Raw genomic sequence first — 24,949 nt, 5'->3', positions numbered from 1 at the left:
CATTTCCTTTGCCAGATCCCACGAGCTGCGCTCCAAGGTAGTTTCCCTGCAGCTCCTCCTCTCCGTGTTGCAGAACGCTGGCCCGGTCTTCAGGACTCACGAGATGTTCATCAATGCAATCAAGCAATATCTCTGCGTGGCGTTGTCCAAAAACGGCGTCTCCTCAGTGCCTGATGTCTTTGAGCTCTCTCTTGCCATTTTTCTTACTCTTCTTTCAAACTTTAAAATGCACTTGAAGATGCAGATAGAGGTATGGACTCCAAATTGACTTTTTTTTTTTAAGTTTGATGACTCTTTTGCCTAACGTGTTAACTGCTGGCAGCATAGTCCCCAGGAACTAGAGTTACACAGTCTACTTGCTGGTACCCCAGAGAAGAATTTTTTGAGCAAGAGAACACCTTTTCATAAAAAGTTACTGCCCCCAAATCTTGTATACCTTTCATTTTAACCAAAGGTTTAAATCATATGGTCTGTGTGTTGGGCTCAGTCCCCAAACATGTGCCTATAAGTTGTTTGGGATAACTTGAATTAGTTTCCAAATTGAGAAATCAGATTCTCCATGAAAATCCAGATTTGTGATTTCTCTCAAAAAACCACAACCCCGGTCCTGCCTTTCCACGTAGCAGCTCTTGGTGGTTTCTCAGGAGCAGCTGCTCCCTCTGATGGGGCCGTGTTCTCGGTTCACTGTGGTCCTACCCTATTAGCTCTTCCCACCCAGGGTTCCGGTGCTGGTCAGCAGTGTGTGGGGCTCACCTCTTCTCCTGCCCGGGCTGCTTCACTCATAGGCTCCGCCTGTTCTTCAAAGGCTTTGGGGGTTTTGAGCCCTAATTTAAACTATTAATTGGTGTCCTCCTTTATCTTCTTCTTGTCGTATAGGTCTTTTTCAAAGAGATTTTCCTGAACATTTTAGAAACATCAACAAGTTCTTTTGAGCACAGGTGGATGGTCATTCAGACCCTGACAAGGATCTGTGCAGGTATTTTCACCCTGAGGGTGCTTATCTATTTGACTTGCCCAGAAACACCTTTGATGCTTTCATTCTCCAAAGTCCAGATTAAGACCTTTAACTCCTCCTTTTAGAGTTTTAATGAAGTGCTGAGGAAATCATTACCTTAAAGGCTACTGCTAACCTAATGACCAACTCAGACTGGTTTGCCCAGGACTTTCTGATTCTAGCATGGAAAGTCCCACGTCCTGGGAAACCCCGTAATCCTGGAAAACCAGGACACTTGTCACCCTACCTACAAGTTGAACATGGTTTGTAAGTCACAGGGTCCTGGGTCTTGGTGCTGCCAACCCTTGATTGGATGCTAAGGTAAACGTGGATTTCCCTTACACCGTACAATTGTGTAGCTATAAACCGAGCATCTATTTGTTATCAGAGTAACTGCATAAAAGTTACACAACTTTAAGAATTGGATCGGGCAGTTGTTCTCCCTTTCTTTGATGAGGAAAGCGAGCTGTAGAGAGGTGGAAGCAGCTGCCTAAGATTTCAGTTATTACCAGGGCAGGCCTAGAAAGAGGGCCTTCCACACTCCTGGTCCTTCCAACATGCATTTCCAGAGTGAGGTGTGTCCAACCTGAGTTAGTAATTCACTGGGAAAAGTTTTTGACCAAGAAATCTCATTTAATAAGATAACGTAACTGCTGTCTGTGCTCAGTCAGAATTTCTAATATCCATGTGTTATTTTCCAAGATGCCCAGTGTGTTGTAGATATTTATGTCAACTACGACTGTGATTTAAATGCTGCTAACATTTTTGAGCGCCTCGTAAACGATTTATCCAAAATCGCTCAGGGAAGAAGTGGACACGAGCTGGGAATGACACCTCTGCAGGTACAAACACTGAGAACACTCATTTATATTTAAAGTTCATGCATTTCAGTAAACATCTGTCGAGAGTCACCCCATGCCAGGCACTGTCCTTGGTGCTGGGGATACAGCAGTGAAAAAAACACAGACACGCACCTCCATGGGCACAATTGCTGTGGTCCCAACACTTAAAAGCAAACAGTGAAGAAGTAAGCCACAGAGAAAAATAAAGCAGGGACGATAGAGACGGGATGTTGGAGGTGAGGGTGGTGCCATTTTTAATGGGGCATCAGGGTAGTCTCCCTGAGAAGGTGACACTTGAGCTGAGACCTGTAGGAAGCGAGTTCACTCTGTCACCTTTCCATAGATATGTGAAAACAGGATCCCAGGCTCCAGTAAAGGCAAAGGAGATTGCTTCTTATTAGATTCCCTCATTATTAGAGTGCCTACAAAGAGAATAGGATTCTTAACCTGAGGTCTCTGAAGAAACTGGTCAGAAGGTCTGTGAGCCACCTGGAATTATATATAGAATTTTGGTGTATGGGCATTTTTCCTAGATGAAGGTCCTTAGTTGTCATTAGATTCACAGAGAGAGATCCATACTATTTTAGATGCTGTTTTGAGTCTAAAATGTTTGCTTTTTTTTTTTTTTTGGCTGCGTGTCTTGTGGGATGGTCCCCCGACCAGGGATTAAACCTGGGCCCTGGCAGTGAAAGCCCGGAGTCCTAACCACTAGGCCAGCAGGGAACTGCAACATTTTTTAAGACATTTACAACTTGCATTCAACTTTTAAGAAATTCTACTTAAAAGGGAAAAAACCCAGTATTTTTATTTACTTGCAGAATAAGCCTTAAAATGGAATGCTTTTGTGGGTGTTTAGGGGATAATGGTATGTCCACAATCATTCATCTGCTGCATAAAATTCTTTTCTCTTTTTTCAGGGTCACTAGTTAAGACCCTCTTACTTATTTATTTTTTTAAATGGTATTTTTAAGTGTTTTGTTTAATTTAAACAAGCAATGAATGAGAACTTCCTTTTTAAAAATCCAGATAATACTCTTTTAGGAATGCACACATCCCATATTTTTGCTGCTGGGGAGTTTGTAATGAACACCTTTAAAGATGTTCATGGTTTTTGCAGTGAGCCATCAATATTTATGTCACCCGTTAGCTTTTCCTTGGGTTAATAGCACTGAATGTCAGTGCTTATCTCGTGTCATCACAGGATTCCCGGAGCCCTCTAGATGTCGGCACTTAGTTTATCTGCTGAGTCTCTGTGTCGTGTCACTTTTGTCCTTTAGGAGCTCAGTCTGAGGAAGAAAGGCCTGGAGTGCCTCGTGTCCATCCTCAAGTGCATGGTGGAGTGGAGCAAAGACCTGTATGTGAATCCCAACCACCAGGCCAGCCTCGGTGAGGGACCCCTGCTGCAAACATCCAGCCCTCACCCCCCACCACATACGATAGGCTACTCACGTCGTCGGGAGAAGCTATCCTGATATAGGTGTCTTAGAGTTAGCAAAACACTTTCATTTGTAGACTATGTGAAGTATTTTAAATGTTCTGTTTTTTCATCCATCTGGAATTTGGGGGGGAATAGTGTGAGTTGTGCTCAAACTCCATTTTTCCAAAAGGGGAGCCAGTTATTCCAACATTTTTTTAGTAGTCTCTCCTTCCCTCACTGATTTGAAGCACCACTGATTTGGTTTATGATATACGAAATTCTCCTGTGTGCGTAAGTCTGTTTCTGAATATTCTGTTCTATTGATTTGTCTGTTCTTGCACCAATACCACGCCTTTCAAATGCCTAGAGTTCTTAGCAGTGAGTTTTGATACCTGCTAGGACAGGTCCTCCTGTTCATTGTTCCTTAAGTGTCTTGACTGGTTTTGTACTTTTATTCTTTCATGTGAATTTTAACATTAGCTTATCAAGTTCCACAAACAAGTAAGTTGTTAAGTGAAGTAACTGAGTGTTATCAAGGTGCTCATGACCCTTACAGTACAAACTTTATTGTTACAGGTCTGGGAAAGGGAACTGCAGAGCCAGACCTCACCTCAGCCGTGTCTCTGTCCCATCTGTTTATTTGGTTTCCTTTGCTTTTGTGTCATCGCAGGTCAGGAGAGGCCCATGGATCAGGAAATGGGGGACGGGAAAGGCCTTGACATGGCAAGACGGAGCAGCGTGACATCCATGGAGTCCATGGTGTCCTCGGGGACTCAGACAGCCGTCCAGGATGATCCGGAACAGTTTGAGGTCATCAAGCAACAAAAGGAGATAATTGAACACGGCATTGACCTGTGAGTGTGGCTGTCGCTCTAGCTGAATCTCTTGGGAACCTGGCACTGACTCCTCAAGACGAAATGCCTGTTTCCAGAGGCCAGTGCTGGCACTTGTGGCCAGGCCCAGTCAGGCTGGGCTTGGGCTGAGAGTGAGTTGTGTGTGTGAGAGAGAAATTTAATAGCTTTGTGTGGTTGATGCTTGGTCTTTTTTTTCCCCCCTAATTAAAAATATCAAACCAGTTTAGAAAATACAGAAAAACATAAAGCAAGAATGTTAAAATCACTTATACAATTACTACCTAGAGGAAGTCACCATTGGTAACATTTTTTTCTGACTGTGTATTGTGAAAAATTTCAACATGCAGAAAAATTAACTTTTGCCATATTAGTGTTATCTGTGTATTTTTTTCCGGAACCATTTGAAAGTAATTTGTAGCCATCATAATATTTCAGCTGTACATAGTTGAAAAATAAGGACATTCTCCCTTATAACCACATCATCATCATTACAATCACTGGTAAATCATCATGTTTCTTTTCAGTTTTTTATACACAAAAGTACATACACACACAATCTCACATCCTGTCCAACTTTTGAATGATTAGTTAATTTTGTAAACTCAATTTATTTTAAAAGTTGATGTTATAATACTCATTTATTAATTAAAATGTTGATCTCCTCATTTCCAGTCTCACCATCCCTGCATCCCCCCCAGTCTGTTCTCCCACAGCAGCTAAAGGAATCTTTTAAAAACTTAAATCAGGTCTTGTCACTCCCTGCCTACAGTCATTGCAGGTTTCCCATTTCCTCCCCACAGCCCGATCCAGCCTCCAGCCTCCCTCACTGACCTCATCCCCTTCCAGTGCTCCTGGGTCACAAAGGGCGTTTCAGTCCCTTGAACACCTCAAGCTTTTTGCCCTGTTGCACCTTCTGCTTAGAATATTCTTGGATCTTTTTCATTCTTCGGGCTTGGCAAAGCATCTCTTCCTGAAAGAGGCCCCCGTAACCACGCTCTCTGAACAGTTCCGAGGTGTTCTCTGTCCCTGCACCACAGTCACAGCCTGTCCTCACAGTCCTTGCCACAGTTTGTGCTTATACATGAAGATCATTCCCCAGTGCATGGCCTGGTAAATAACAAGTTGAATTTATATGTCAATTAAGTTTGCCTGCCTTTAACAGAAAATCCAGAAATAACAGTGCTTAAGCACCATTAAAGGAAATCCCAAAGTGGACAGGCTAGGACAGTTGCAGTGGCTCTTATGGACGTCAGAGACCCAGGCTCCTTTTATCTTTCTGCTTCACCATCTTGAATACAGTTTTCATCTTCAGTGTTGCCTCATGGTTTAAGAGGACTGCTGGAGCTCCAGTCATCACACATATATTCTGGGGAAGAAGGGGGAAGAGCAAAAAATGTATACCTCCCTGCCAAGTCAGCTTTGTTTAAGGATCCTTCCTAGAAGTACCCACACCACTTCTGCTCATCTCTTACTGGCCGGAACTTTATCACACGGCCGTACTTTGTCTAAGGGAGGCAGGGGAATGTAGTTCTTATCCCAGATAGTTGTGTGCCCAGCTAAACGTGTAGGTTTTATTAGTGTTGGAGAAGAGGAGAATGGATATTGGGTGACAACCAGCAGATTCTGTTAAAGCTAGGTCAAAAATTAAAAGTGGAATTGAGAAAAACTACCAGGACACACAGTTCATGGTGTTACTGTAATTTGCCTCAAATGCTAGCTTTTTTCTATCCTCCAGAGTTTGAAATAAGCAACCTGTGTCCCATCTCTTGGAAAAGGTTCAACAAGAAACCCAAGAGAGGGATCCAGTATCTCCAGGAGCAGGGCATGCTGGGAACGTCAGTTGAAGACATTGCCCAATTTCTGCACCAGGAGGAGCGCCTCGATTCTGTAAGACTGGGGGCTGGGTACGAGCATGTGGGTTCTTTCGTGTGATTCTGAGACCTTACTGGCTTTAACCTAGAGACTGGCCGACCCTGAGTGCAGTGCTATTGTCCACACCCCTGCTTACAGCAGTCCTGTTTATCCCTTTGGCCAGTGTTGCAAAAAGTGCTTTAAAGGGAATAAACCAGCCTCCTGACAGGTGGTAGTGTATTTGGTGGGACAGTGTCAGAGCTAAAAGTGCCCCTTGGCTGCTAGGAACGGTTCTGGGTGCTCGTTGGCAGCTCACCTCCCTCCTGAGTGCGCCCCATCATTCCTCCACTTTTCAGTCTCCTGTGCCTCCCCCGCTTCCTTCGTGGCGGGACACTCTGAACCTGGAATGGTTGGGTGGGTGGGCAGGCTCAGGGAGTTGCCTAACTTTTCTAGCAGTTCAGCCCATTCTGGGTGTTTAGAGCCGGGGCATTCGGGGCCCCCGCCCCGCCTTTGACTGAAGTGTCTTTCACTGGGTGTTAATATTTGACAATTTGTAGGTATGAGTGAGTGTGTATGTTTCAGACCCAAGTAGGTGATTTTCTGGGAGAAAGCATGAAGTTCAACAAGGAGGTGATGTATGCCTATGTGGACCAACTTGACTTCTGTGAAAAGGAGTTTGTCTCAGCCCTGCGGACGTTTCTAGAAGGTTTCCGCCTACCTGGGGAAGCTCAGAAGATTGATCGGTTAATGGAGAAGTTTGCTGCAAGATACATAGAGTGCAACCAGGGGTGAGCACCGTGTTTAAGTCCCTTCTGCGCTCTCTTTTTGCCTTCCTCAGAGCACCAGTCTTAGCGTGGTTGGGGTTTAATCCGCGCCAGGCTATTAAAGTTTCTGTTCACTGTGTCTCACGTAAGACCTCACCTCGACCGTTCATGTCCCCTCTACAGGAGGTTGAGGACCAGAGAGGCTAAGTAACTTGCCCAAGACTACACAGCTAGAGCCCACGCTCTTAATTATGACAAAAGAGCAGTTCTGTGGGTTGAGAAGAGGCACTCAGGCATCTCTTCCCTAATCAAGAACAGCTCCCTGACTTAATATATGGGGTAGATCTGAAGAATTTTAGTTTTTCTTTGATTACATACTGATGAACAGATTATTGAAATGGCTCTGTAACTAATAAAACCCTACCTACGTACATGATTTCATCTTGGGGCCTTTTTTTTAACTATTATTATTTTTTTAATTAAAAAAATTTTTTTTAATTCTTTTATTTTTAAAATAGTTTATTTTCCCTACAGTTCAATTTTTTAATTATTATTTTATTTTATTTATTTTTGGCTGCGTTGGGTCTTCGTTGCTGTGCGCGGGCTTTCTCTAGTTGCGGCGAGTGGGGGCTACTCTTCGTTGCGGTGCTCGGGCTTCTCATTGTGGAGGCTTCTCTTGTTGCGAAACACGGGCTCTAGGCGCGTGGGCTTCATTAGTTGTGGCACGTGGGCTCACTAGTTGTGGGTCACAGGCTCTAGAGCACAGGCTCCATAGTTGTGGCGCACGGGCTCATTTGCTCTGCGGCATGTGGGATCTTTCCCAGACCAGGGCTCGAACCCATGTCCCCTGCATTGGCAGGAGGATTTTTAACCACTGCACCACCAGGGAAGTCCCTTGGGACCTTTTTTGATAGGTAGTTCATTTTTGTATAGGAAATGGAAATTGAAAGGAGAGCTAACCTTTATTAAACACCTCCTGTGTGCCAGCCATGCCGTGAGTTTTACATGCATTTCATCTAATTAACGGTAAGCCTGGGAGGTAGTATCCCTGTTTTATAGGTGAGGAAACAGGCTCTGAGATAGTGAGCAACCTGTCCAGAAATTAATCAGCTAGAAAGTAGCAGAGATTGAATATGAATTTGTCTGACTCAGAAAAGCTCATGCTCTTTCCTCTGAACATGAAGTTAAGAATGTCTGAATATATTGTGAACGTGAAGTGGAAAATTTTCAGTGGGAACATTTTGAGAACAGTTTTGCCTCTTAAGTCAGCTTGGTTTTCATATTAATTGGTCCCAATCCTCCAAGTGCACAGCAAGCTGTCCCCATGAGATGACCTGGTCAGCAAAGGCAGCCTCTGGTCATTTTAACCAAATAGGTATTAGAATTTTCTGTGAAGACACAATTAGATGTTATTTACTTTAAACATATATCTTATGTGGACCTAGAGACCTTGGTCTGTGTCCCCTAGTCGGTAAATACGTGACCCAATTAAATGTCACGTTAGAATGTAGACCTTTTACTGTGTTCTTCAGAACTTCTCCTTCTCCTGTTGGGGGCAGTTTGGATAGACAAGTTTTTCTTTAGCCTCATGTATTACAAGGCTGTGCATCCCCAAGTATTTGTCTTTCTTCTCTTGCCTGAGGGAAAAAAAGTCAGCCTTCACCAGCATATTGTTTATTAAAGCAACATAAATATTTTTCTTTGTATTTCTGCTGTTAAATATTATAGTGTATAAAGTAAACTTTAAATGGCTAATAACTGGACAGGAGTTTTAGTCATCTTTCCACCTGGTGCCTAGCACACAGTAGATATTCTCAGGAACAGGACCAAGGTGAGGCAAGCGAAGCACTAAAGGTGCAGACTGTAAAGGGCCTCGCTCAGAGTCATGTGCTGTAGGGTCGGCACCTGGGAGTAGGGGGGCCTCGCTTGCCTCACCCTCGTCCCTGGCCCTGGAGGCTCCTTAAGGATTGGATTGGAAGAATCAACATTGTGAAAATGACTCTACTACCCAAAGCAATCTACAGATTCAATGCAATCCTTATCAAACTACCACTGGCATTTTTCACAGAACTAGAACAAAAAATTTCACAATTTGTATGGAAACACAAAAGACCCTGAATAGCCAAAGTGATCTTGAGAACGAAAAATGGAGCTGGAGGAATCAGGCTCCCTGACTTCAGACTATATTACAAAGCTACAGTAATCAAGACAGTTTGGTACTGGCACAAAAACAGAAACATAGATCAATGGAACAGGATAGAAAGCCCAGAGATAAACCCACGCACCTATGGTCACCTTATCTTTGATAAAGGAGGCAAGCATATACAGTGGAGAAAAGACAGCCTCTTCAATAAGTGGTGCTGGGAAAACTGGACAGGTACATGTAAAAGTATGAAATTAGAACACTCCCTGACACCATACACAAAAATAAACTCAAAGTGGATTAAAGACCTAAATGTAAGGCCAGACACTATCAAACTCTTAGAGGAAAACATAGGCAGAACACTCTATGACATAAATCACAGCAAGATCCTTTTTGACCCAGCTCCTAGAGAAATGGAAATAAAAACACAAATAAACAAATGGGACCTAATGAAACTTAAAAGCTTTTGCACAGCAAAGGAAACCATAAACAAGACCAAAAGACAGCCCTCAGAATGGGAGAAAATATTTGCAAATGAAGCAACTGACAAAGGATTAATCTCCAAGATTTACAAGCAGCTCATGCACCTCAATAACAGAAAAACAAACAACCCAATCCGAAAATGGGCAGAAGACCTAAATAGACATTTCTCCAAAGAAGATATACAGATTGCCAACAGACACATGAAAGAATGCTCAACATCATTAATCATTAGAGAAATGCAAATCAAAACTACAATGAGATATCATCTCACACCGGTCAGAATGGCCATCATCAAAAAATCTATAAACAATAAATGCTGGAGAGGGTGTGGAGAAAAGGGAACACTCCTGCACTGTTGGTGGGAATGTAAATTGATACAGCCACTATGGAGAACAGTATGGAGGTTCCTTAAAAAACTAAAAATAGAACTACCATACCACCCAGCAATCCCGCTACTGGGCATATACCCCGAGAAAACCATAATTCAAAAAGAGTCATGTACCAAAATGTTCATTGCAGCTCTATTTACAATAGCCAGGACATGGAAGCAACCTAAGTGTCCATCATCAGATGAATGGATAAAGAAGATGTGGCACATATATACAATGGAATATTACTCAGCCATAAAAAGAAATGAAATGGAGGTATTTGTAGTGAGGTGGATGGAGTTAGAGTCTGTCATACAGAGTGAAGTAAGTCAGAAAGAGAAAAACAAATACAGTATGCTAACACATATATATGGAATCTAAGGGAAAAAAAAAAAGGTCATGAAGAACCTAGTGGCAAGACGGGAATAAAGACACAGACCTACTAGAGAATGGACTTGAGGATATGGGGAGGGGGAGGGGTAAGATGGGACAGGGTGAGAGAGTGACATTGACATATATACACTACCAAATGTAAAATAGATAGCTAGTGGGAAGCAGCCGCATAGCACAGGGAGATCAGCTCGGTGCTTTGTGACCACCTAGAGGGGTGGGATAGGGAGGGTGGGAGGGAGGGAGACGCAAGAGGGAAGAGATATGGGAACATATGTATATGTATAACTGATTCACTTTGTTATAAAGCAGAAACTAACACACCATTGTAAAGCAATTATACTCCAATAAAGATGTTAAACAAAAAAAAATCGACTTGAAACTGCTTTATTCAAAGAAGTCTAAATCTGACACGTATTCTTAACTAGCTTTTTCTACACTCTGGATCATTAGTTATCATTCAGTGATGATGAAAGCATCCCAAAGAGCAGCTGGCCTGCTCTGAGAGAAGCACATCTCCTTGAGCACTGTACCCTTCCAGCCTCGGCTCCGTGTATGTTCTCACATCTGGAATCTTTTTTTTTTTTCAGGCAGACTCTATTTGCTAGTGCTGACACTGCATATGTCCTAGCATATTCAATTATTATGCTAACTACAGACTTGCACAGCCCTCAGGTAAAATATTTTAATGATACATATACTATAGTGGCTAAATAAGGAGCTTTATTTGGGCCATTGACTGTGTTCTAAATGGGTTCTTAATTTTTTTAAATTTCAGGTAAAAAATAAAATGACAAAAGAGCAGTATATTAAAATGAATCGGGGTATCAATGATAGTAAAGATCTGCCTGAAGAATATCTCTCAAGCATCTATGAAGAGATAGAAGGCAAGAAAATTGCGATGAAAGAAACAAAAGAACACACGATTGCAACCAAATCTACTAAGCAGAGTAAGGTCTAATGGCAAATTATTTCTATTAATTCCAATTTTCGAGTGTATCAGAATGCATGATTAAGTTCCCTGGTGATAGATTTAAGTTGCATATCTAGCTATCTGAATAAGAAATGTGATTAAATTAGTTATTATGATTATGTTGGCACTTTCGTAATATCACTTATCTTCTTGCTAGATTTGTAATTAGTTATAAGAGGGAATTTAAAATAATCTTAGAGCTAAGTTATTCCCCAGAGATGTTCCTTAAAACTCTGCTGTAATACCAGTGGTGATTGTGCCAATCTTGATTAGAATTCTCTGCGTTAACACCCCTGTGAAACTATCAGTTTCTTTATTTGAGAGGCAGCAGTGTGTATGTTTAGAGCAGGGCTCCCCAACCCCCGGGCCACTGACTGGTTCCGGTCCGCAGCCTGTTAGGAACCGGGCCGCACAGCAGGAGGTGAGCAGCGGGCGAGCGAGTGAAGCTTCATCTGTATTTACAGCTGCTCCTCATTGCTCGCATTACCGCCTGAGCTCCGCCTCCTGTCAGCATTATGGTGAGTTGTATAATTATTTCATTATGTATTACAATGTAATAATAATAAAGTGCACAATAAATGTAATGTGCTTGAGTCATCCGAAATCATCCCCTCCCCCCAGGTCCGTGGAAAAATTGTCTTCCACGAAACCCGTCCCTGGTGCCAAAAAGATTGGGGGCCGCTGGTTTAGAGCACGGGCTCTAGAGCCATGCTGCCTGGATTCAAGTCCCAGCTCTACTGCTTATTAGTTGTGTGACCCTGGGCAAGTCACTTAATGTCTTTGTGCCTCATTTCCCATCAGTAAAATGGCAATAATACTTGTAACAGACTCGTGTAGTGGTCCTCATGAGCGTTTGTGAGTTAATTGTTGTAAATCTTTTGAAACAGAGCCTGGCACATAGCAAGCACTCAGTGAATGTTAGCTGCTATTATTCTCTTATTTCTTTGTAGGTGTCGCTAGTGAAAAGCAGCGACGGCTACTATACAACTTGGAGATGGAGCAAATGGCTAAAACAGCCAAAGCCCTGATGGAGGCTGTGAGCCACGCCAAAGCCCCGTTTACGAGTGCCACTCACCTGGACCACGTCCGGCCAATGTTCAAAGTGAGTATCCTGAGAAGTTAGGACACAGCTAAGCCTGATTCTAGAGCTGACCAGCCAGAAGCTCACCAGCGAGTTTATAATGGTGAAGAGATTGAGGAGAGGAAAAGGCCAAGCCTGGGTGTGTCTTTCTGGACAGCAAGTAAAGCAAGTCCTTCCTAGAAGCCCTGTGATGGTGCTAGGGCTACGTCAGCATGGGCTCTACCGTCAGAACGTCTGGTTTAAACCCTGCTTTTGCCACTTTGTCGCTCTTTGACCATGGTGAGGTTATTCAGCTTCTCTCTGTTCATCGTCTGTGAAATGGAGACAAATACAGAGTGCTACAGGGCTGCTGGGGGGATTGAATGAATTAATAATTATTCAGGCATAAGAGACAGTTTTATTGTGACATCTCATCTCAGTGGCCTCAGGGTTAGTTTATCAGATGAAATTAGGTAGAAGTAAAAGACAATATCCTAAGGTCTCTGTTTTTTAAATGTCTAGAAAAGGTACCTTTCTAAATACATAGCACTCATGTTTTTCTCTAAGATGTTTTTATAGTAACTGTTAATATCCTGTTAACTGATCAATTCTAGATTTTTGTGAGCTTTTATTTTCAGGGAATTCACAAGAAACTTGGAGGAAAAGTAAAGTCTAAATAATTTGAATTAGGAACCTTTCAATAAACAAAGTTTATAGAACACAAGTTGCTTATAGATTTCACCTTGCATGCCGGCCTCTGATTAGTGATGGATGCCTGCTGCACTGTGTAAAGGATTCTCGAGCCCTGATTAGACTCAGCAGGGAGTGGGATCTCTGACTGATCAGTGATGTCTGCCATGAGCACAGATAGGTATGGTGGTGGCACACTAGCCGCATGTTTGCCATCCTTCCTTTAGAACTGTACGTTTAGTAAATGGCATATCTATAGTGACAGCTTTGACCACAGTTTAGGAGGAATTATTTTACTTTGTGAATGAATCAAAGTAGCAGTGAACTTGGCATCCTGGCTGTGCTCATAACTAACAGTGTGGCCTCTAAGTGCTCTAACACACTGAGATTCTAGACGTTATTGAAACCTTCCTTCCTTGGTAGCTGGTGTGGACGCCGCTGTTGGCAGCCTACAGCATCGGACTGCAGAACTGTGACGACACGGAAGTGGCCTCCCTGTGTCTGGAAGGCATCCGATGTGCGATCCGGATTGCCTGCATCTTTGGAATGCAGGTGGGTATAAGCACAGCTCCAGAGATACTGGTGGGCCGTGTTCTTTCAGATTTGGCAAAATTTAGAAACTATCAGACATTTCCAATTAACCAAAAACATCTCAGCAAACTCCGTACTCATGCCCACCGAGAGGAAGCCCGCAGATTTGTGCTGGCAACAGCCTCATTAGGGGAAAAAATTGGAGATTTGGAGTAAAACATTCTTTGAAGGTAGGTGGGGTCCAAGCTACTTAAATGGATTTGACAAAACAGCCTTCCTGTCCGTCTGGCTAACTGCCTGCCCTGGTGCTTAAAATATTGTTTTTCCTTTTCAAGTCAGCTTATTATTTTAATTTCCCTTATTTCCAGGTCTTCTCTGGGGGAAATAAATAGTTCAATGCACAATGAATATGTCTGTAAATCTTCTGACTCTTGAAAAATTCAAATAAGCAAATAAGCAAAATACAATTCTCAAAATGTTAGGAAATCAGGAAGTTGTCAGTCCCATGTATCATTTTCTAAATCACTAAGAATTGGTACCCATTTATGTTGAAAAACTCAGTCTTCTGTTCCCATTTATCTTACAGTTAGACATTTTCTTTTGTACCAAGACCCCGGGCTTTGACATCAGACAATCTGGGTTTCAAACCTCAGCTCCGCTGCTTCTCTAGCATTGGTCTAGCTAACTTCCCCCTAAGACACCATTTATTTCCTCATTTGTAAACTTGAGAAAACAGACCTACCTTGCAGGATTGTTGTAGAAATTAGCATTTATGTGACAACCTTAGCATTCGGCAGATTCCTCCCCTACTCCCTCCGAACGGAATGGAACGTGAACATCAGTCTGAGGTCAGCTGCAAGGGAGAGACTAGTTCTCAAACATGAGATGGGCTGTTCAGGTAGCGGAAGGATAGCAGCGTGGAGTAACTGGTGTGTTCATGTACGTGAAACCTGTCGACGTGCGTACAGGAGGCGGCAGAGGATCCAGTGCTCAGTCCCTTCAGTGTGAAAATGGTCTTGCTCTGGGCGGGATCTCAGCGTTCCCTCTCGGCTTCCCTTACAGCTGGAACGAGATGCCTACGTTCAGGCCCTTGCGCGCTTCTCCCTGCTGACGGCCAGCTCCAGCATCACAGAGATGAAGCAGAAGAACATCGACACCATAAAGACACTCATCACGGTGGCTCACACGGACGGCAACTACCTCGGGAATTCCTGGCACGAGGTGTGTGTTTCTTTGAAAGCCTGGTGGTTGCCTTTTCTTAGTGAGGATGAGTCCCAGCTTTCCTTTGATTCAGAGCCAGTCTCTCTTTGGTCGATTCCATTTTTCTTGAAGTCAAGCCTAACTTTAACTGGGTTTTGTCTCATTCCTCAAATACATCATGTATCAGAAAAGTCAGACTCCCTGGGGCATGGTGGGTGAAATGCCTCAGATGTGCCACCTCACAAGGTGCTCCTGTCCCCGGTGGCCAGTGTCCACACGGAGAGCACTTCTGTTGTGGCAGCTTTCTTCCCACTTTTCCCAAGTCCTTATGTACCTCCTGAGAGCTCTTACCACCAGAGAGTAGGTTTAAGGCAAAGCCAAGGAGCCCGATTTCTCCTAAGTGTATCAGAAAAGAGATGGTCAGCATCTACAATGAGCCATTAGGGAAATTGCCAGTGGTTTCACGTTTTTATTTACCTAAACCATATTCTAAGAGATTCACGTAAGGATATAATTATCCATGTGCACAAACAGGTGTTTGAAGGGTTGTTCATCGAAATTTTAGTTGTTGAAGGGAAAAATTAAGTTAGAAACAGCCTAGATGTCCCAACAATGAGAGATTGCTCTTTTTTTAAAAAAGTGTGCTGCACCACTCCTTAGAATTCTGTGTGGCCACTTAAAATGATGTTGCTGAGGGACTTCCCCGGAGGCCCAGTGGTTGAGACTGTGCCTTCCAGTGCAGGGGGTGCAGCTTCGATCCCTGGTCAGGGAGCTAAGATCCCACATGCCTTGTGGCCAAAAATCCAGAACATAAAACAGAAGCAATATTGTAACAAATTCAATAAAGACTTTAAAAATGATCCACATCAAAAAAAAAAATCTTAAAAAAATAAAGAAATAAAACCAAACCAAACAAAATAAAATAATGTTGCTGAAGGGAGAGACAGCCGGACATGACATGCTCCCTGATGGAAGCACACAATACCTCCTAAGAAATGTTTTTGCCCAAAACTCCAACCTGAGTCAATTCAAGCCTCCACTGTCAGTTTAAAGGAAATGTAGGGGACAGAGGAGCACGGTAAATGGTATCATGAGAATGCAGCGTGCAAACTCTAGGATGTGACAGAGCCTCAGAGCCTGTGACCAGGTTCTTCAACAAATACATTGCATGGAAAATAGTAGATGGTTGGGGACGAGGCGGGGGCGGGCCTGTGGATTAAAAGAGACTTCAGAGAAAAAGGTAAAGATGTTATTAAACACTGTAACACTGTGGGAAGGTGATCACAGTATATTAAATGAAAAAATCGTTATAAACATTGTGAGGCTTCGTCCCTCGTGCCAAACGTACACAGAAAATGGATTTGAAAAGATAAACAGGAATGTTAACATCCTATCTGTGTGATAGCATTATACAGGCGATTTACTTTCTTTTTTTCCTGAAGTTTTCTAATTTCTCTACTGTCTGTACGTATTACTTTTTGTTTTAGAGAGAAAACTGAAAGAGTAGAGGTGAGGGCATGGAGAGTGGTGGGGACTGTGGTGACCTAGAAAGAAAATTGCTATCAGCCTCCTCCTGCCATGGGGGTCATGTGGTTCAGGGGAAAGGCCTAGAGCCAGACGGCTGGCATCCAGTCTGGGTATCACCCTTTTCCTGCCTGTATGACATGGCAAGTTGCTTAGTCTTTGAGCCTCATCTTCCTCCTCTCTACAATCTTCATAGGGTTGTTCTGAGAGAAAAAGGGGGTTAACATGTGGAAAAGGGCTTACAACTGCATTTGGCAAGTAGTAAGAACTCAGTAGATATTAGCAGTCACGGTCGTCATGATGCTCATCATCATGGCACATGCCTCAGTCCCTTTTCACCAAATGTTTCCTTTCTCTGTCACCACTCTGGAGTATTCCATATTAGAAAAGATGGGGGGGGGGGCAGTGGTGGTGTTTTGAGTTGTGTGCTTTTTTTTTTTTTTTTTTTTTAATTAATTTATTTATTTATTTATGGCTGTGTTGGGTCTTCGTTTCTGTGCGAGGGCTTTCTATAGTTGTGGCAAGCGGGGGCCACTCTTCATCGCGGTGCGCGGGCCTCTCACTATTGCGGCCTCTCTTGTTGTGGAGCACAGGCTCCAGACGCGCAGGCTCAGTAGTTGTGGCTCACGGGCCCAGTTGCTCCGCGGCATGTGGGATCTTCCCAGACCAGGGCTCGTACCCGTGTCCCTTGCACTGGCAGGCAGATTCTCAACCACTGCGCCACCAGGGAAGCCCCTAGTTGTGTGCTTTTTTAAGAAATAATTTCCTGTTTTCTGAGGAGTCGTGATACCTAGTGAATCAATAAATAGCTGCTTTCTCTCCTACAACTTTCTTTTTTCTTTAACCTGAGAGATATGGTGAAGGTGGGGTTCCTGCCAGTTGCCAAGTATATAGCAGCATCTGGAAATGTTAAAAATGAATCAACCACCTATTCGATATGCAGAAACCTTGAGAAATCAGGTTGGAATCAGTAAGTCCTCGGCTACAAGTGTTATTGACATACTTGAGATTCCAGCTTCTGGAAAAGGGAGGACACTAGCAGTTTACTAGTAGTAATTTAACAGTATCATGCCATATGAAACAGTCAGGCGTTGGCTCTCTCTGGCCGAATTAAGTACCTTTCTCAGTCAAGGGGAAGGCAGTTTATAAGTGAAAATACTCAGCAGTGCTCAGTGGTATAGCGGAGTCCCATACTCTGGGATTGGATTGTAAGGTCACCATGAAAAGCAAAACTCAGCTTTAGTCAGAAGTCCCCATGGAAATTCCTTAGGAAGGGTTTACCTGGAGGTCTACATGCCGCCATCCCTCAGTAAGTTTTAAGCAGCCAGTTTTTGCTCCAGTAGAAGTTGAAACCAATCTCTGTTTCTCAGGGTAAGCTCCAGGTGAGAGACAGCCTGTGCGAAGGGACGCGTTGTCAAGCACCTGAACCACCCCGTAGGGCTGGGAGATAGTCTTTTCTCCTACTGCACACCATTCCAGGGCACATTCTCATCTATTTGATTAACCAAATAATAATCACCAACTATTTTAAGCACTGGGGATTCAGCAGTGAATAAGACAGAGTTAATGCCCTGTTGGCTCTTAAGACAGAGAACAAACAAATACCTGGCATAATGCCAAAAAGTAGTAAGTGCTAAGGAAAAAAAATATGTGTGGCCAGGGGAGGGTGTGTGATCTCAGGGCGGTCGAGGGAGGTCTGTCTGAGGAACACATGTCTGAGCTGGGAATCTAAGGAGTGAGCCATGGGGAGGAGCATAAGGAACACGTTCAAGCATAAGGAACAGCGAGTGCAAAGGCTCTGGGGTAGGACTAGACGTGTCGAGGTAAAGGAGCAGCAGGGAGGCTGGGGAGTCTAGTGTGTTGTATATCTGAGGGGTCGGGTGGAAGGGAGATGGGGGGTGGCTGAGTCAGACTAGATGGTGCACTTACTGAGTGGCATGGTGGATGGAATCCCCTGCTCCAATCAAATGCTTTTTCTTTCTTTATTGAGCACTTATTAAATTTGCATAACTAAACATCTGTGTAGCATAACTCTACTGTACCAGTTTTTCTTTTGCTCGTTTTCTCTTTCCCTTTTTAATGGTTAAAAAAAAAAAAAATAGTGAAATCTGTCTTCCAGACCCACACTCAGAGGGTTGCCTAGCTGGAACTAGGGAAGCCAGTCTGAGACCCTCAGATTTTATTCTCACCTGAAAAGCTGCTTGCTTCAGAGAACTCTCTATTGGCTAATTTAAGATGATAGTGCCCTTTTCAGCCAATGAAATGGGAACTCATCTCTTCACACCTTCTTTTCATCAGATCTTGAAATGCATCAGCCAGCTGGAGCTCGCTCAGCTGATAGGAACCGGTGTGAAGACGCGCTACCTGTCTGGGTCCGGGCGTGAAAGAGAAGGGAGCCTGAAGGGCCACACGTTGTCGGGAGAAGAGTTCATGGGCCTTGGCCTCGGTAAGATACCAGGCCCCCCAGCCAGCCGTCACGGACTCACCAGTTAACCGGCATGAAACCCTTCTTGTCTCATCAGGACTGTCCCGTAGATCGTCTCTTCCTTACATGTCACCTGACAGTATGTTTGTTGATGGAAGCGGAAGTGCTGCCTCAGCTCTCTAAGTTGTGATTAAACTGTCGAGTAAATGCCTATTTTATCAACATCAGCAGGGTGCATTACTTTTCTTTCTATACGTATAAGTATGTTGGAGGGAAAGCCATCTGGTATTCGAGGAGTGGGTGTGTGTATCTCTAGATTTTCAAAGGTAGATTCAACCTCTCTTCCATGTTCATCTTTTGTTAACTGATGTTCTTATCAAAGTAGAATTATTTCTGGCGATACAGTGAACTGAGAGACTCTCTTGTCCGTGATGTAATAATAATAATAGTAAAAAGGGTAAACAAACGTGCCAGGCCACATTCTAAGCACTCAGTTTATATATTTTAATTCATTTAAACCTTGTAACAACTCAGTGAAATTGGGGCTGTTATCATCCCCATTTTGTAAATGAGGAAAGTGAGGTACAGAGGGTGAAGTGACTTGAACAAGGTGAACATTATGAGGAAGTGGCAGAGGTAAGTTTCAAACCCAGGCCATTTGATGCAGAGAGCAGGCTTCCTAGGTCCCACATACAGTAGTACAGTATAAAAGCACAGACTCTGAAAATGGGGGAGGGGTAATAGCACCTACTTCTTGGGGTGTATATGAGGGTGACTGGAGTGAAATCCTAGAGAGCTCTCCAGACCTTCTGCTTGTGGAAACCATTATGTGTTCTAGGAGCTCTGAGTTAGTATTGATCAATTTGAATTTGTTTTCCTAAAAAGAGACATTTAATACTATAAAAATGTAAAAGACGCTTAAGAAAGGGAGATGAATGGTACAAGCCAGGGAGCCTCTACTAAGAATGTATTCTGAATGCCAAATGCCAAAACCTGAGTTTAATTTTATTCTGTCATCATTGGGGGGTTGTTTGTTTGTTTTGCCTGCAAACCATTCTCACTAATGTTTCTTGTCTGTGCATATTGGATATCACAGGATACTTTGTTCTAAATACTTCACTGTTTTGGAAACACCATTGATTTTGTGCATTGTGTTTCAGGTAATTTGGTGAGTGGTGGAGTGGACAAAAGACAGATGGCCAGCTTCCAGGAATCGGTCGGTGAGACCAGCTCACAGAGTGTGGTCGTAGCTGTAGACAGGTAATGATTTTCTTCTCCAGTGAAGCTGGACTACCCAGTGGCTTGGCATCTTCTGTATATTTACTGGGTATGAATGATCACTAATTCGTTTGACTGTTGTAAGTGTTGTCAGTTCTAGATTACTCAAACTAGGAAAGATTAAAAGTGGCACACATGATCCGCAGCTACTAATTACCTTCACATTCGTTTGGATTTTGATCTTGAATTGTATCATAACCTTTTTTAAAATTATAACTGTGACCAAATTATGTCAAAAACAAGAGTTTTTCCTGGTGCTAGTGTTTTAAATCACCTTGTTTCCTTAGTGTAGAAATTACTTTTTAAAAAATTTCAAGAAGAGTTTCGGATTTAAAGCCTACCCATGAGTGAGAGTTGGCCAAGTTGACATTTGCATTTCTTTTTCCTCAAAACCTTCCCACTGTTTCTGTTCACTTAAAACTTGACCTAAACATCCAGGAGAAATACAGGTATTCCCATTTGAAGATATTCATTATATATGAGGGCTTAAAATAGGAATTTTCTTAAAATCAACAAACCTCTGAAAATTACCATTGATTAATCATGTACATTAAATATAGATAATTCTGAAATGATAGCAGTATAGAATTTATGACATAATTTGTATTGCTCTCAGAACAATTTTCCTAGTATTTTAAACTCTTAATCAGCATATTTTGATCACCTCGCTCTTGTTGCTTTTCTGCTTCTCTCCAACAGAGGTATTGTCTGTAATGTACTTTTGATGAGTTTTTCCCTACTTTTCCCCTTAGGTTTAGGCTAATACAATAAAATGTTTGTTGTACCATTAACCGCACATTTCTTTCCTGTTTTTCTGCCTTAGCCAGATAGTGCGCAGTAGTAACTTGCCTAGCACCTTTTTGTGTGCTGTTTCGTTGTTTTAAGTTGAGATATAATTCATACACCATAAGATTTACTCTTTTTAAAGTGTACAGTTCAGTGGTTTTTAGTATATTCAGAGTTGTGCAACCATCACCACTATCTAATTTCAGAGCATTTTCATCACCCCCATAACGAAGCCCTGCATTTATTGCAGTCGCTCCCCATTTCCTCTCCCGCCGTTCCTGTAACCACTGATATACTTTCTGCTTGTGTAGGTTTGCGGATTCTGGACATTGTTGAATTGTCTATTTCTCCTGTTTAATTCTGTGTTTTTTGCCTCATGATTTTGGGGCTCTGTTGTTAGATGCATATATGTTTATAATTGTTAGGTTTTCTTGACAGATTAAACTTTTTATCATTATAAAATGTTCTTTGTCTTTAGTAATGATTTTAGTGTTAAGTCTACATTGTCTGATATCAGTGCAGCTACTCTTGTTCTCTTTTGGTTACTGTTTGCATGCTGTGTCTTCTTTCATACTTTTACTTTCAACCTATTTGTGTCTTTGAATCTAAAGTGAGATTGGCAGGATGGATTAAAATAAACATGATCCAACTCTATGCTGTCTAAAGATTCAGCCATTATTCTTGAAGGAACATTTTTACAAGCCTTTGGTAGTTTCCAGAGTTCAGGTCTGAAAAAGTTGATTTTGTTGAATTTTTGCCAGTTTTCTTGGTTGCTCTTATGGAGGAGCAGCTTTTTAAAGGTCCTCAGTCTGCCATTCCCACTGTCGTGACATTCCATGCTATCATATCTTGACTCTCCCCCATCCTTTTGATGTGCCACTTTCTCTTCCTATCAGTATAAGCATTTCAGCTCTCAACTCAGCTCACTGACCAGTTCTATTCCTCTGATGCCTCATTGTTTATGTTAGTGGAAGTGCCAGACCTGAAATGTTTCCTTTCTGTCTTTTCTGAGTGTTTGAAATTGAAGCTGCAGCTTCCAAGTCTAATTTTTATTTTATTATATCTGGAATTTTCTTCCTAGAATTTTTACTGGCTCTACCCGACTGGATGGAAATGCAATAGGTATGTATTTGACTCACCTGTGACAACTACAGAAGCCTCCTATCATAACTGTCTGACCATTACTAACGAGGCCTCGCGTGTGTTGTTGGGTCTGGCCTGTAGTTGACTTTGTCCGCTGGCTGTGTGCCGTGTCCATGGATGAGCTGGCTTCCCCCCACCACCCCCGCATGTTCAGCTTGCAGAAGATTGTGGAGATATCTTACTACAACATGAATCGGATCCGACTACAGTGGTCCCGAATATGGCATGTGATTGGAGATCACTTCAATAAGGTAACTCTTCAAATTCAAAAGCCCCACTCCATCAATGTCCAAAAAAAAGGCAGGCAACTAACTTCAAAACAGAAGTGATCGAGTGTGTAGGTGCGTATAATTCACTTTCCCTGTGGAGTGGAGAACAGCTCGTAGCATACCGACATATTGATAGAGCTCATGGAGAATGAATTAAAAATCCATTTGTATCTAAAATACTTTAATATCCCATATATAGGAGACAGGCTCACACCACAAAAATCATTATAGTCACTGGACAGACCTTGGTGTTTGAAAGCATTGCAAAATCCTGAAGCCCCTTCTGAATGACCAAAGATTAACTTATGTTCTATATATCAATAGTTTCACTCTAAATGTCACTACTTCTTGTATTCTGGCTTCCTTTGCCACCACTCTTCTAAAACCTTTGTTGAGGAAACTAACATTTATTTAAATCAGAAACAAGCCAGAGACTACTGTGTTCTAAAACTGAAAACTATGGAGAGAAAACCAGATTTTTCTCCACTCGAGGTTTCGTTATATACACATAGGCACGTGCACATGTAAATTGAACAAATGAAATTAGAATATATTTTATGTATATGAATGTCTGTATCTGTAATGTCATTTGCTTTTTAGGGGAAAACTAATAGCTTAACAACACTGTTTGCTACCAAAACACATTTCATGATTTCAAAAAAATTTTCTCAGGCCTGGAGATAAAGAGTTGTAATAGAGATGCTTAAAAATAGTGTTAATAAAAGACAGTTTATCCAAAAGAGAATTGCCCTCTCTATATTGAATAGGAGAAAATCATAAGAAGAAGTAATCTGTCATTGGGATATAGAACAAGCAGTAGAGCGCTGGTGAATGATTTGTAGCATCTGCTGATTTCTGTGGTTAAAACATCACCCCATGATCGATGGAAGGTTAGCAGTGTGATGTCACTAAATGTGAACTGGGAAGAGTTGGGTACTGTTGGCTTTTCTGGGCAGCTGGGGAACCCCACTGAAATGAGGCATTGTCACATGTAGTCTTGCTTCTAACTTGGTCCATCAGCTAATCAGAGCTCTTTGTTTACTTTGCTTCCTTATCAGCTCTAAGTAAAGTACCTGTCAGCACACCATCTGTTTAACAAACTGTCCGAGTGCCTTGTACCAGGTAGTAGACAGATGAGGTCCCTGCCCTCCTGAAGCTCACTTGGATTTTATGATGAAATAACTGATGGTAAAGGGTCAGGCAGTGCAGTGTGTCAGGCCTCTCTGGAGGTGACCTTTCTGAACCCTCAGTGAGGAGGTGGCCATGAGAGCCTGCAGGTGCCCCAGAGTAACTGTTTGTTGAGTGAGTGGTAACACTGTCATCTAAAGTAATCAGTCAGCTCAGCAACCATCTTTCCCACTATTCTGGGTAAATAAATTCTTAGTGGACATCACTGATATAAACTTGTTTGAGAGAAAAAATGTGAACCATTACCATGACTGCACCTGGTATTCTTGTCCAAGCCTATGACAAGCTTCGGATCTAGGCTGGCGGGTAGTCATTAGACATGTCGTGGTTGTCAACCTCATTACAAATGTCCATTCCATCTCATCAGTGCTGTTAAGCACAAAGTTGTGGAAAACTCAGTTGCTCACTCTAGGGTTCATCATTCTTTCCACCACCTCAGAAGGATGTTCCGCTTCCCCCTGGGAGCCGGAGCACATGAAAATCCTGTGGGTTTGAAGAAGTAAGTGGCCGAGTAGAGCTCTCAGGATTCTAGGACAGTCACTGGGACAGTCACATGTTTCTCTTCTTCTAAACTAGGGCACAAATATGTCCTGGGGTGTGCAAAGCTGCATAGTAAGCGTGGTGTGCATTCCTGAAGCAGCCAGGGATTTTTAGCCGGGGAATAATATTCTTATTAGTCTCTAATTACATCAACATTACACGAACACTTAAAAAAAATTACAACTAAGAACACCTTTGACCATCAGCACCCCTCAACCAGACCCTCCCCAAAGCTAATTATTTTTTATCCATTCAGTATACAGGCCGACCTCAGAGATATGGCGAGTTCAGTTCCAGACCAAAGAAATAAAGCAAATATCGCAGTAAAGCAAGTCACGTGAAATTTTTGGTTTCCCAGCGCATAAAAAAGTTATGTTTATACCATACTGTAGTCTATTAAGTGTGCAACAACCAAAAAAATGTACATAACTTAATTTTAAAATAGTTTATTGCTAAAAAACATGAACCATCAGCTGAGCCTTCAGTAGGTTGTAATCTTTTTGAAAATAGTAACATCAAAGAACACTGATCACAGATCACCATAGCAGATATAATAATAATGAAAAAGTTTGAAATATCGCAAGAATTATCAAAATGTGACACAGAGACACAAAGTGAGCATATTTTGAAAGCATGTTTAATTAAATGTGTTTCATCATTAAACTTAAAACTGTCCAGCTCATGCCAAGAAATACCTTTTTCTTCCTCTTGAGGTGTGTTTTCCCAGAGCATTTGTTTTGAAGGCAGGCTGTCCATGTTTGAGGTCCAGAACCCCATATCCACAGTTGTTCCACTGTGCCTATTTCACCTCACCTCCTGTTCCTGCTCAGGTTGGCTGTAACCCCAATGAGGATGTGGCTATCTTTGCTGTTGACTCATTAAGGCAGCTCTCCATGAAGTTTCTTGAGAAGGGAGAATTAGCCAACTTCCGTTTCCAGAAAGATTTTCTGAGGCCCTTTGAGCATATCATGAAGAAAAACAGGTATGTGCATTATTCTAGAAGACCCTTAGTCAAATCCCTGCTGGGGGTCTAAAAAGGTCTCCTAACACTAACCACATGATTCATTTTTTCTTCTCCTGTTTGGCGGAAGCAAATAAAATGAGCGTACTTTGATTCACACCTATTGTCTCTAAGTAAATCACACTAAGATCTGTGTGTAACCTTTTCCAGAAGGGTAGATCATACAACGGCAGCTAGTAGAAGTACATCATGCATCCTTACCGGGGAGCTGGGTG

The 24,949-nt window shown here is 42.4% G+C and overlaps 1 protein-coding gene across 2 annotated transcripts in view; it reads left to right on the top strand.

Annotated features, from left to right (window-relative positions):
- ARFGEF2 (ADP ribosylation factor guanine nucleotide exchange factor 2) overlaps positions 1-24,949 on the top strand; it is a 100,267-nt gene that overhangs the window by 43,383 nt on the left and 31,935 nt on the right. For both annotated transcript variants that reach the window (XM_036825423.1, XM_036825422.1), the window contains exons 10-26: positions 16-250; positions 877-976; positions 1,697-1,836; positions 3,114-3,222; positions 3,924-4,107; positions 5,883-5,994; positions 6,541-6,746; positions 10,697-10,781; positions 10,885-11,056; positions 12,030-12,181; positions 13,253-13,381; positions 14,423-14,581; positions 18,383-18,530; positions 19,670-19,769; positions 21,655-21,695; positions 21,798-21,967; positions 24,544-24,695. In XM_036825423.1, the coding sequence (XP_036681318.1) occupies positions 16-250; positions 877-976; positions 1,697-1,836; positions 3,114-3,222; positions 3,924-4,107; positions 5,883-5,994; positions 6,541-6,746; positions 10,697-10,781; positions 10,885-11,056; positions 12,030-12,181; positions 13,253-13,381; positions 14,423-14,581; positions 18,383-18,530; positions 19,670-19,769; positions 21,655-21,695; positions 21,798-21,967; positions 24,544-24,695 (2,394 nt within the window). The remainder of the gene's footprint in view (positions 1-15; positions 251-876; positions 977-1,696; positions 1,837-3,113; positions 3,223-3,923; positions 4,108-5,882; positions 5,995-6,540; positions 6,747-10,696; positions 10,782-10,884; positions 11,057-12,029; positions 12,182-13,252; positions 13,382-14,422; positions 14,582-18,382; positions 18,531-19,669; positions 19,770-21,654; positions 21,696-21,797; positions 21,968-24,543; positions 24,696-24,949) is intronic.

Source organism: Balaenoptera musculus, chromosome 15, assembly GCF_009873245.2.
Source record: "Balaenoptera musculus isolate JJ_BM4_2016_0621 chromosome 15, mBalMus1.pri.v3, whole genome shotgun sequence".
Classification (NCBI taxonomy): Eukaryota; Metazoa; Chordata; class Mammalia; order Artiodactyla; family Balaenopteridae; genus Balaenoptera; species Balaenoptera musculus.
Note: the sequence above shows the minus strand (reverse complement) of the source record. Positions and strands in the feature narration are given on the sequence as shown.